General features: G+C 34.8%; 1 protein-coding gene across 1 annotated transcript in view; it reads right to left on the bottom strand.

Annotated features, from left to right (window-relative positions):
• The window catches only part of LOC136979088 (zinc finger protein 277), a 34,888-nt gene extending 30,061 nt beyond the window's left edge, over positions 1-4,827 (bottom strand). The window contains exon 1 of the mRNA XM_067275000.1: positions 4,682-4,827. Within this exon, the coding sequence (XP_067131101.1) occupies positions 4,682-4,715 (34 nt within the window). The 5' untranslated portion in view covers positions 4,716-4,827. The remainder of the gene's footprint in view (positions 1-4,681) is intronic.
• Between the last annotated feature and the right edge of the window lie 9,293 nt (positions 4,828-14,120).

Genomic DNA, 14,120 nt, shown 5'->3' with positions numbered 1-14,120 from the left:
TGAAGTTTACAGTGATAATGCTATGACTGACAGTAAAGTTTGAAAATGGGTAAGAATGTTCAAGGATGGCGAGTTAGTGTGCATGATGAGCCATGCCCTGGCCGATCTTCTCTGATTTCTGAAGATTTGGTTTGTGATGTGGATAACAAAATTCGAGAGGACTGACAATTCACGATTTCAACGTTATCAATTGAGTTTCCACAGATTTCAAGATCAGTTTTCTATACCATTGTTTCGGAGAAACTGAATTATCAAAAATTGTGTTCTCGGTGGGTTCCAAGACTGCTTTCTGACGATCACAAAACAAAAAGATTGGGCAGTGTTTTATCGTTTTTGACTCGATACGATCAGGAAGGAGATGAATTGTTGGACCACATCGTTACAGGAAATGAGACTTGGGTGTCTCACATGACTCCTGAGTCCAAGCAACAGTCAATGGAATGGCGACACACATCTTTGCCAACCAAACTGAAAGCCAAACAGACAATTTCAGCATGAAAGATCATGGCAACTGTCTTTTGGGACAGGAAAGGGATTTTGTTAGTAGATTTTATGCCAAGAGGCACAACAATCAATTCTGATACATATTGTGTGACTTTGAGAAAACTTTGGCGTGCTATACAAAACAAGCAGCGTGGCCTACTGTCTTCAGGTGTAATGTTGCTCCATGACAATGCAAGGCCACATGTTTCTGCACAAACACAAGGTCTAATCAGTTCTTTTGGATGGGAACAACTAGATCATCCTCCTTACAGTCCAGACCTTGCACCCGGTGATTTTCACTTGTTTCAATACTTAAAGGAGTTCCTTGGTGGTCAACAGTTCAACAACAATGAAGAAGTGAAAACTGCAGTCATAGATTGGGCTTCTTCACAGGCGGCAGATTTCTTTGAAGTCAGAATTCAAAAATTTGTTGAGCAGTATGACAAATGTTTAAACAAAAATGGAAATTATGTAGAAAAGTAGATAAAAGTATGTAGAATATGGAAAAAAATATATTTTAATGATATTTACAGTATTTTTCTTCTTATTAAAAAACGGACCTTATTTAAAAAATAGCCTTCGTACATTATCCCCATCATACCTGCATTATTAATTCTGCTCATTCATATAAACCCAGCAGGCATGCAATACTTTAGAATACCTGTATAGTATTTATTGTTTTTGTCTTATCACTAATTACTCTATTCTTTATTAAATTTTTAATTATTTACAGTTATTTAATCACTATATAACAAGGATTGTACAAAGTTTTGATCCAATGAGAAATAACTGAGAAAACTTAGTTAATATAACAACATACATAGTCAAATGATTGCCTTAAATACTTGGGTTATAAATCTGCTAATTTTTAATAATTAATAGTTAGTATTAATTATTAAAACTTAGCAGATTTATAGCCTGAGTATTTAAGGCGATCATTTGGCTACATATATGTATATATATAGGGCTTTGGGTTTCATCAGAGAATATAGCCCAAGTGGCTGACATCTCCATATAAACCCAAGAAAAAGAAAGAAAGGGCTTTGGGTTGTTTAATATACTTAAAATAATAACTTTATTTATTTAATGTTCATAAATTACAGTAAATGCTCTTATTTGTAGCTTTCAACTTCTAAACACTTTCTGACATTACATTTCATAGTAATACATGATCTTTGAACTCTTACGGTAGTTATACCATTATTACACAAAGACCCAATTTCATCCTTTAGAACATCAATATTTCTAGGTCAATTTTTGTAAACAACTGACCTTCAGATGGTCACACAAAAGTTCTAAAATGTTCTAATAAAGGCCAATTTTTGTACATCCTGTATATAAAATTATTATTTATATGAAGAATTATTATAAACTACAACATAGATGTGGAGATAATTGTGAGAAGCCAGGGGGTAGAGAGTCAGACTCTAAACCCCTTTTAACGGCATCAGATCGGCAAGATCTGCTCACGTTGTCACTGGATGGCTAGGAGGGCAAAAGTCGAGTGGAAAGCACAATGGGTAAGTTGATAGGAGACCATTCTCCAAATAATAACAGTTTGACAGGTTAACTAAATAATAAGTTTAATAAAAAAAAATAACGGGTAAAGATACAATATACAAGTGTCAGATACAATTATAGCTATGCGTTACTACACTAGAGGTCAATGACCTAGACTATAAGCATTTACAATTATTACTACTGGCCCTAACTCGAATGATAAATGATCAAGAGAAAGAGTTTACAATTGATCTGACAATTATCATACCTCTTTAAGAGTGCTGTCTGTCATTCAACGATAAATTATCCGTGGAGGATTGGAGAAGTCAACATGAGTAGAGATCACTATAAAAATATATGTAATCCTTTGGGACTATAATTGTGGCAGTTATAAGTAGGGCTATAGATATGTCCATGCTCGATTATGGTGGGACAAGCCTCTATTATGGCTTCTAAGTATGTCCACCGTCGTATGGCAGGATGATCCGAGACTTCTATGCTTCAAGGAATGTCCGCTCTTAACGTTGGGTGTGTTTACGTTGTAGCTTATGTAAAGCAATTAGTTCTCAAAACATTTCTAGTAATATGCCCTTCTGTCTTACTTTTCCCATTCAGACTAATTTCTATTCATACTCCTAACAGACATAAGTACAAAGTGAGATCAAAAAGTTTCAGGATGGGTCTAATAAAAACTGTCTGATGTACATGTTAATTTATTGAGAGTTGTTACTTTCAAAATAAGTTCCTTCTATAGCTATACATAGATTTCAGTGCTTCTCCTAGTTTTCAAAACATTCCTGGAACTCTTTTTGTGGCGTTGTTAATTCCTCTCTGCAATTCTGTTTGAATGTCATCAATGTTTTCAAATCACTGTCATTTCAGCAGTTTTTTCAGTTGTGGAAATAGAAAAAGTCACATGGTGCCAAATCTGGTTTATCAGGTGGTTGGGAAACCATTGCCATTTTATTTTTGGTGAGAAACTATTGAATAGAGCATTGTCATGATGCAACAACCAGTTCTGAGCTTTCCAAAGATCTGATCTTTTTCATCTGACATTTTCACTCACTGCCCCAAAACATCCATATAAAAATTTTGATTCACAGTTTGACCTTGTGGAACAAATTCTAAGGGTTGTTCCCGAAGTGTTGGAAAGGACGTCATGAATTAAAGACGACACTTATGTGGTACTTCTATGCATTGATATTTTGTAATGTATTTGTTATTATTTGTTAGTCAAAAGTCGAGGAACAAATTTGGCAGTAATGCACCTCATGTTCAAAATGTCTGTCAAAATGTGAAGAACAGATCTGAGGGAAATTCCAATAGCATTTGCAATGTCATCAATTGTTTGATATCAGTCTTGTAAATTTCTTCTTTCATTTTTTCAATATTTTCATCATTGATGCTTGTTGATGGATGAAGGACATTCATCATATTCAATAAACATTTATCTATTTTTGAAACGAGAGGACCAGGCTTCTTTAAGCATTGTGTATGATTCTGTTGCAGTCTTGTCAAGTTTGAAACAAAATTTCACACACACACACACACACGCACTGTTCATTAAAATAATTTATTTTACAAAGCAACAAAAACATGGATTTAATCTAAATAGCAAGAAACAAAAACTACATACGATAATGGCATGAAATTTGGCTGGAAGCTAAATAAGGATGTCTATTACATATTCTAGTTTGTGCAAGTTCAGCCTGTGACCAATTTTAGCACCAAATCACCAGTCCCAAAACTTTTTGACTGCACCTCATATATTCCAGACTGATTTATATAAGCTGCTTGCTTAGTAAAGTGGCTTGAATAGAGTTAGTTAAGTAAGTCAATGTCTGTTTAAAATTAAATGGGCTATTTCATTGGACACATTACCTGGTAAAGCAGCTTTTAAATACAGCAGGATAAGCAAAACTAATGACATAGTCCATTTCTGGAACAGATTACGTCATTAGTTTTGCTCATCCTGTTGAAATTAAAGCCACTTAACCAAGCAATACATCCAATATTCTACTGTATGTCTAGCATCAGATATTTAAGCCAACTGTTAGGTTAATCTTAACAATTAATATTTGATTTATATTAATTGTTAAGATTAACCTAACAGTTGGCTTAAATATCTGATGTGTGTGTAAAATCAAATTTGGTTTCAATCAAACGATTTCAAGTTATCATAATATAAATCAAATTGACTAAAGTGGTGAGATAAGTATATTCGTTGTTTACATATAATTTTATATTTAATAATAATTACTTTATCATCATACACAATAAATAGATCTCATGGTAATCTAAAAATCTTTTACATGAATTCTGAAAAGTCTGATATTGAATTTTCAGGTTTTAATATGATTTTGTAACTTTTTACTTACAAAATTTATTGGTTAATTACTTAATGCGAAACATTAATTGTTATTCCCATTTTTATTAGATTTCATTAAAACATTTTTTCCCTACTCTTCATATATAAACATGAAATAAATGAATTTCAGACTGTTTACACGTGTCCAATTGTTATTCTATTCAACTTATGCTAATACACTTTTATTTTTGAAGTATAACAAGACTACAAAATGTGTAATAATTTAAAAATTTAAAAATATATTTGTTCGTTTTACAAAATCGAATATTAATTAAATTCCATTGAACGATTACATTAACTTTAAGTCATTTCACATGGACGATGACTAACCTCCATTTTCACTTTTTCTACTGTTGACAGCCATAACATCCAAAATTTTTCAAAATCGCCTCATTAAAAATACTAAGTTACATTCACTTTTTTTTATTCTACTTGCATTCAATCCAGACTTCTACAGCATACTATAAAAGTGTGACTCTGCCATACAGTGGTTCTCTTTAGTTCTTCAAAACGCCGCTAGGTTCGCGTTTTAGCTCTGTCACACGGAAAGTACACAAATGCCAGTTAGAAATTTTTATTTTTAAAATGATTATAAATGGCATATTGTGACGTGCCTTGTTGTGAATCTAGACAGAGAAAAGCAATAGTGTCTCATTTCATAAATTTCCAATAAATAGTGAGCTTAAAAACTTTTAACAATTTCTTAACAAAGTGAGATGTCTTTGAGCTAGGCAAACAGATCTGTAATTTGTAAAAAAAAAAAAAAAAAAAAAAAAAAATATTTAAAAGACAATTAATAATGTAAAAAAATTATGAACGAAGTAAAAAATTTTTACAGAATATGTTAAAAATTAAACATTTGTATAAACGAGTTATTTTTAATGTTTGTATTTTCTTATTACAGTGCAACGTCAAAATCCGAAAACAACGGGAGAAAACACTCGGATAACCATTTCCTCCCAATGTATACCGTGCGTTCCTAAATTCGACGAATTATTTATAGCGCATTATTCGGAAACAAGCGCAAACAATGTTTAGGAACACTTCGTTGAGATTCCACCGATTGAAGATATTCCAATAAAATAATATTTCATTCAAATTGACAAATTAAAATTATCTTTAACATTTACTCATTTAATAAAAAGAAAGATAATTATAACATTATACATAAAGCCGACGCGTCAAAAGTTGCCGCCTGAGGAGAACCAAGCTTATGCCGCTCTTTTTCGCAGTTAGCAAGGAAGGCAAAGGAAAGATAATAACACTTTTTATAGATATGTGACAATTGTGAGAATCTAGGGGGCCAATACTTTTAGTTTAAATAAATAAAACTTAAACTTTAACAAACAGGAACCATTTTTGTTTGTAGTCGTGAGTCACAGAAGAACTTTTTTTCGATTTAAAAGAAGTTCTTGAGGAGAGATGTTGATTTTGATATCAACTCTACAGGGAAGTTCCTTTTTAAATTCCTACTATTAGTTCACACCCTCCCTATATATATATTTATATAATCTTGTTCAAATTTTCAATCGTTAATAAAATACTTTTTATTCATCCACTCAAGTTCAAATACATTTTTTTAAACTTGTAGTGGATGACACTTGATGTTAATACAGTTTTTTAAATATTAATTCATTAATTAAATTTAATTAATTAATTTTAGTTTTATATGGGAGAAAAAATTTCTCTTATATAAGATATTTAGCATATGTATATACATATTTATATTAATTGTAATTATTTAATAAAAAGTAACTAGAATAAAATTTTTCTTTGTTGACCTAAGTAGGAATTGACTTTAAAAAAAAATTTTATATTACTTGTTATGCTGTGAGAAAAATCAAAAGGATTAAAGTGATCAGAAGATAGCAAGGACGTTCCTTGTCACTTCTCTCCTCAAGTGATTCGAATCGTCCCAATTCATTGGACTTACAAAATCCTATAAATAGGAAAGCCACAAACGCCCAATGGGCTGGATTTGTGAAACGGAAAATTAGAGTACCTAGATATCAGAGTAGCGATATACGAGTCATCGCCGCCGTGTTCTGTCGACTGTCATCACGTGGTCTATGGGTTTACATTAAGAAATGACGATTTTTTTTAGTTTAATAAAGCATTTTTTACGAATAAAATGCTTTATTAAACGAAAAAAAGTCGTCATTTCTTAATTAATGTAAACCTATAGACCACGTGATGACAGTCGACAGAACACGGCGGCGATGACTCGTATATCGCTACTCTGATATCTAGGTACTCTACGGAAAATGTTCCGTCTCCGCCACACTCAAATAACGTAAATCTAAAAATTAATTTGATTTACATTTTGAAAATTTCAAAACAACTTTTAAACGGTTTTTAAAACGTTTTAATTTTCAATTCATTTAATTTTACTTAGTTTTGATTTTATTTTTAATTCGGTTTCAGTTTCGGTGTAAAGGTCGAAGTTTTAATATCATTATCTTAATTAATTTTTAAATTTAATTTATTTAGTATTAATTTAGTTATTGTTTTTATAATTATTTTTAATAATTATTAATTTATTATTTACTTATTTATTTTTTCCTACATGTTTTGAACCCTTAATTACAATTTTTTAAATTAATTGCAACCCGTTTTTTTCGACATAACTATCGAAATATTGTTTCGCGCAAAAGATAATCAAATTTCGATTTAATGTTTTTAGTAATTTTATTAATTTTTGTTTAATAAATTTTCCTGCTTTAAAAATATTTTTTTCTAAATTTTAAATATAAGCGAGTTAACATTGATTGAACTATCAGACTGGGCCGGATGGCCGTGCGGTCAAGGTGGCAGTCTACCTCTCTGGGGGACACGGGCTCGATCCCGACGGGTCGAAAAATTCCCAGGAATTTTTCGGGGGGTGGTCCGTCCGGATATGTCGGGCCCCGTCCCTCACCACCCGGTCGCCCCATTGTGGGCCTGGCCAAACCCATAATGGCTGCAAAAAGAGGCCCTCTTAGTGCCCACAGGGCGGAAAGAGTTAAAAAAAAAAGAACAATCGGACTATCTGGTATACAGGTAAACCCCGTATAACACGGGAGTTACGTTTCAAAAAATTGCCGTGTTATGCGAATCCGTGTTATACGAAACAAAGAACTAGTGCGAAAAGGGGAGGTTAGGTTCCAAAAATTAAAAAAACATGCTGTTAAATCCTTCTTCAAATCGAATTTATGATTCACAAAAGACCTATGCAGGCATCGGAGCATACAAAATTACAAATAAAATACATATATACTTATTATTATACTGTAAAAATATAAAATAATTTATATTGTTAATTAAAATTAATTTAAATAATTGCTAGGTGCGCCCATAGTGGCCATTTTTGGCATATAGTGATAGAATACAGTTTTTCAGCTTTATATAGTAGATTTTTTTTATGGATAAAATACTTATTTAAGTAAATATTTTACCAGAGATTATTCATCCTATATGAGGATCTCAGCATGAGAATCATCAACTGGTAACAGTGTTTAATACATTTCATGTTGTACGAAGGTTTTACCTAATTCCCGAACCTTATTAGAGTGAACCCGTTCTATAAAAGCACCGTGTTATACGGGGGGTGTTTCCAATTCTCGAACCGTGTTAGAGTGAATCCGTAATATAGAAGTGCCGTGTTATACGGGGGTTACCTGTACATTAATATTGATTACTATTATTACTAGTAATACTACTATTGATTAGCATTTGTTACGATTTAATTCTCTTTACATCTTAAACTGGCTCTGAAAAGAGCCTTTTGATTATTAATTTATAAATAAAAAACTTAAATCAACACCTTAATGTTCGCTGAGAAATTTATTAATGTAACTAACGTTTTCGATCTAATCGATAGATCATCTTCAGGTTAAACAGAATGTTTCTTAAATGGAACACCAATTTCAAAATTTGAAAATATAACCAGTAACATCAATAAAAATTTAAAAATATAACCAGTAACATCAATGAAAAAGTAAAACATTGTAAAAGATACAACAAGTGTAATATAAAAACGTTATACTCGTATCCAAATATAATATTATCTATCCTAACCAGTAGTAATTCACAGTGGCGTGCCGTGACATTTGATGATAGGGAAGCTGGTTTCTGTAAGAAGCCGACTTCCAGGGGCAGTCAGTTAATTGCGCGACAGTGATGGCCTAGGGTCCATTCGTACGTGCGTGGTGGCGGAAGAGACGTATCTGACAAAAACCGACAAAAAAAAAAACATAAAATAAACATATACTATGTACAAAATAGTTTTCTTTAGGACAATCAGCCGTTCGGACATCCTGGGCGTCGATGTGGTTCTTTGAGGATCGATTGAAGGTGGCCCCGGGACAGTGGCGTTGACAAGTCTGTAGGGTACGGGGAGACTTCCTCTGTTGGCGTCGGGGACACGGTCTAAGTCCGAAGTGGCACGGGTTACAGGTTGGCACAATAGACGAGAAATTGTATTTTTCTTTTTTGCGCGTTGACACACGGCGTTTTGGTTATTCGGAACGTTAACCGAATGCGAGGTGTCCTCGATTGTCGGGGATTATATCAATCTTCGTTCTTTCTTTCGTCCATTTGATTGATCATTCTCCCTCAATCACGCTTCCCGAGTGGTTGGTCCCTGGTTACTAAACGTAACGAGACTCTTACCTGGATCGGGAGAAAAGACAAAATCGAAGACGAATTCGATCTTTCACCGATCGTAGGACGACTTCCTTCCGCGATTTATGGTTTCTGCCTGGCAGTTTGATATAAACAATGGGTGTCCGACTACAAACGAATTTTTCCTATGTTTTTTTAAACTAATAAATTTTTCATATAAATAAATAACGACTAATCCGTCACAAAGCTATACATCCACAAGAGCCGAATTATCAGGCTAGAGTTGGCTATAATAAATAAATATTTAATAAGACAATTTGGCACTAGAGCTTGGCGTTAGGCGCCATCTCTTACTAAACTTAATAATTATAATTAAATTAAATAAATAATTTTAATAATTTGGAACTGGAGGAAAAGAAATCGGCCCGAAGCGGTACTCGAACCCGCAACTTCTGCTATCCGTGCAGACACGTTACCGAAGGTCCGGGTAGCGTAACTGGTAACGTGTCTGCACGGATAGCAGAAGTTGCGGTTTCGAGTCCCGCTTCGGGCCGATTTCTTTTCCTCCAGTTCCAAATTATTAAAATTATTTATTTAATTTAATTATAATTATTAAGTTTAGTAAGAGATGGCGCCTAACGCCAAGCTCTAGTGCCAAATTGTCTTATTAATTATTTATTTATTATAGCCAACTCTAGCCCGATAATTGGACTTTTGTGGATGTATAATAAATTTTTCTCTAAATTAACGGTTTTTTCGCGTCTTTCGTGACGGGTCAAACCTGCCCAGTATATGACATTTCCATAAAAGTTTTAAACAAATGCTGGAAATGACAAAAATAAAATACAAATAATACATACATAATACAAATTGATATGATACAAGCAATGATAGAAAAACTTGTTTTTTTAATTTTTTTTAATATAACTGTATTCGGCGATTTTTTCCGCAAAGTCGTTAATTACTTTATCATAAAAGTCGCTGGTCGTCGACTCCATCAACGTATTTAAAAGCTCTTTTTCTATCGAAAGCAACGCTAGCGACGACAATCTTCCTCCCACCGAGTGTTCCTGGCCAATGTATGAATTTGCTTCGTGGTCGAAAAACTGCGCTAAGCAGACCCACCGGTAGATGGTACCGTAAATATTTATGATGTTAAATCATATAATTATTTTAGTACGTCTTTGTTCGGATCGACATTAATTATAATATGTTTTATGTCTAAGAGATACTTGTCGATATAGTCCGGACACGAATATAAATATTGCGATTCGCTACGTAATTTAGATAAATCAAAAACTTTCCCGTAAAATTTACTTAATTTATAGAATTAAAACACGCTTGGAATTGTTTTTCGTAATATTAAAATTATTAACATCTAAAAGTGATAAAAATTCTAAAGATTTTATGCCTGAAAATCTGTCAATATAATTACAATATATATAATTAAAAGAAAATTATAAACAAATATAACTTTCCGAAAAAAGTACATAAAAAATAACATTGAATAATCTTTACTTTTTAAATCTTAAACAATTCACTTAGTCAGATAGCTCCCTACCCAGTGGCTAAGGGATAGAATCGTTGGAAGCGTTACACGTGTGTAGCTTCCACCAACTAAACCGGCTAAGGTTGGTGCTCTGTAAAGCGCATGCGCAAATGCCTTCTGGCTGCTTTACACCATTCAGTTATTCTCGCGGTGGAAGCTGTCTCGTAAGTGCTTCCATTCTGCCACTGATATTCGAATATACAATAGCAATCTTATCGTTTTTTTCACATGTAGTATAGAAATTTGTAATAAGATACATAATGCAGTTATAATAAAATATTAATTTTAATTAATTCAAAGTACGTTAAAATATGAAAATTTATATTTTAGAAACTACAAGGGAAGGTCATTGGAAAATGGAAGCGGCGCTTCCACCGCTTCCAATGACGGCACGCCACTGATAAGTATGATATTAGAAAAGGTTCCAATACAACAGTACTAGCCCAGATGGGGCAAGTAGAGGGATCCTTGGTACGATGGAATGAGGCGAAAATCATAAAACAGGTATATTCCCCAACTTTGGCAAGAACAGCTGAAAGGTTAGAAATTTACAGAAGCAAGTTAAAAGATAAATGTATTAACGCAAGGGACGCGGAGGATCTTCCTTCGGCTTGGAAATATGCCGTTAAAAACTTATAAGAGGCACGTGAGCTCTAGTATATTTTAATGGTGAATTACAGTAGAAGCGTCGATAAGTGGAACGTCGGTAAGTGGAATTGCCGGAAAGTGGAACGATTTTCAGTCGGACTGTGTCGTGCTGAATCGAATGTTTTTGATACTAAATTTACTTCTAAAGTATAATTTTCATGTTTTTTTTTATATTCTTTAATATATTTATTTTGTTTGTACAAAATGCAGAAATAATTTTTAACGATATGATAGCCTCGATGATTATTATAAAAATTTTCGTTAGGCTTAAAATCGACGAAAATTCAACAGGAAGCGATACACAACGAAGAAAAATTTGAACATCGGACAGGTTAACGTATTTTTTCGTACAAAGTCGGAAACTGGAATAAATCATTAACTGGAAGGACCCCAGTCCCCAATTGGTTCCACTTACCGACGCTCTACTGTACTACTGGTTAGGATAGATAATATTATATTTGGATACGAGTATAACGTTTTTATATTACACTTGTTGTATCTTTTACAATGTTTTACTTTTTTATTGATGTTACTGGTTATATTTTTAAATTTTTATTGATGTTACTGGTTATATTTTCAAATTTTGAAATTGGTGTTCCATTTAAGAAACATTCTGTTTAACCTGAAGATGATCTATCGATTAGATCGAAAACGTTAGTTACATTAATAAATTTCTCAGCGAACATTAAGGTGTTGATTTAAGTTTTTTATTTATTTAATTCTGCTGGGTACAGAGTGTGGTTTATAATTTATAAAAAAATTAGCGAATATTTATGTGAAATCTGTGAAATGCCCACCTATTATGCTTCTGACATCACTGTTTTCTGATAAACACAGAAACCTTCGATTTTTCTCCATGTGGCTACATATGGGGATGAATGTGGGCGGATGGAGGAGGGAAAGTTAGAGAGACAGGGAGATCCGGAAATGACGCACTCTACTACGCATTCAACAATAATTAACAACAATTTATTTAACGAAAAGACTTTACAAAAGCGACACATAAATGGAAGTATCTAGTTTATAACCGCATAGGGTAGAGAGAGAGAGTTTACAAACTTCTACGCGTCAGTAAATACTTGAATCCGTGGAATCGGCTTGGTCGTCTTGACGAAGGGAAGGAGTGTCTTCCGTTGGTTAGAGTGGGTCTGGAATCCTTGATAGTACAGTTCACAATCAAACGTTCGGTTGTTAAAGGCGGCTAAGGTCCAGTGAACGGCGAGAGGTCGAAGCAGTGCCGTCTTTAGGGGAGGGCCTACGGGGCCCGGGCCCAGGGCCCCGAGGTCGTAGGGGCCCCTGAATCCGAAAGTGGTAAAGTTACAAAGAAAACAAATAGGTTACTTGAAATGAAGAAACCATTAATAATACTATTGAAATTACTCCCCTAACACGTAGCATGAAGTGTTGAGTACAGGGTGAAAAATCTCACTGGCTAAAAAAGGTCAACAGATTTTCCGGGATATGTTAAAAGGGTGATAGCACGATATCCGTAACCGGTCTCGCCCGTGCTAGCTATACCAGCGACCCCTAGGTCTGTAATCTAGTATTGATTCTGTTTCTTCATGGGGGACCCCTAACATTCTTCTGGCCCAGTGCTCCTTACGTTCTAAAGAGGGCACTGGGTCGAAGGGGTCGGCGGTGGAACAGGGCTAGAATGAATACATACGAAAGGAGGCTGACAGGCAAACTCTGCATGTCGTCAACTGTCCTTTACCCTTTTATTTGGGGTCCTCCCCCTGGCATTCCAATGCCCATTTTTGGTAAAGTTGCCGGTTGCTCCAATCCGCGATTTTGTCTCTATTTGCCCCGATGAATAGTTATTCAGAAGCTGGATCACGGAGGAAGTACAATCCATGGGAAAAGTTCCGAAGTTCGTGGACGGTATCTATGACATGGGATCTTTTCCGTTATAGTTTTGGCGAAATAAAATTTATAAAATTAAATCGAGTTCTTTTTAATCAAATAACTAGCAGATGAGCCCGGCGTTGCTCGGGCAAAAAGTATTACAATAGCGAAGATTAATGAATTTGCTGAAATGAAAGCCAGAAAAGTGTAATCTTATTTTTAAAAATCTATTGTAATGTATTTGTTTTGTTATTTTCCTAAACCTAATTAATTAAGGGATCTAAATGCAAATTTTTGCACAAGGCATAGGAATGGCTAGTTACGGCACTGTCACGAGTTGTTACGTGTTGTGGCCAGGAATGGACAGGTGTATTGAGAATTACGTCAACGGGTGCCACGAATGTCAGATCAACCAAAGGAACCCGCCAAGGGCTCCGATCCATCCTTGGGAGTTTTCGGAGCGTCCCTGATCAAGGTTACGTATAGACTTCGCCTGTCCCTTTCAAGGAGGAAATTTCCTTTTTTTTTTTTTTTTAACTCTTTCTGCCCTGTGGGCACTAAGAGGGCCTTTTTTAGTAGGCCCATTATCGGTTCGGCCAGGCCCACAATGGGGCGACCGGGTGGTGAGGGACGGGGCCCGACATGTCCGAACGGACCACCCCCCGAAAAATTCCTGGGGATTATTCGACCCGTTCGGATTCGATCCCGGGTCCCCCAGAGCGGTAGGCTGCCACCTTTACCGCTCGGCCATCCGGCCGTCCAGGAAATTTCCTTATAGTGGTAGACATGTATTCGAAATGGGTGTACGTGCGTGCATGACGTCAACAACCACTGGGGCCACAATCAAGGTGTTTCGGGAACTTTTTGCTATTCATGGGCTACCCGACTCTGTGGTCTCTGATAATGGCCTCCAACTAACGTTTTCTGAATTTCGAGGATTTCTGGAAAGAAATCAGATCCGGCAAGTTTTTGTTGCCCCTTACCACGTATCAAGTAATGGTCAAGCAGAGCAATACGTCCAAACGACTAAGGACAAATTTTAAAAAATCATCAAAGGAGACTGGCACCAACGACTGGTGTTTTTCTTCCTTACTCAATACATAACACAATTCACTACGACAGGAA

Source organism: Centruroides vittatus, unplaced genomic scaffold, assembly GCF_030686945.1.
Source record: "Centruroides vittatus isolate TY-2023 unplaced genomic scaffold, ASM3068694v2 contig_577, whole genome shotgun sequence".
Taxonomy (NCBI): Eukaryota; Metazoa; Arthropoda; class Arachnida; order Scorpiones; family Buthidae; genus Centruroides; species Centruroides vittatus.
This window is presented reverse-complemented; position numbering and strand designations above follow the sequence as displayed.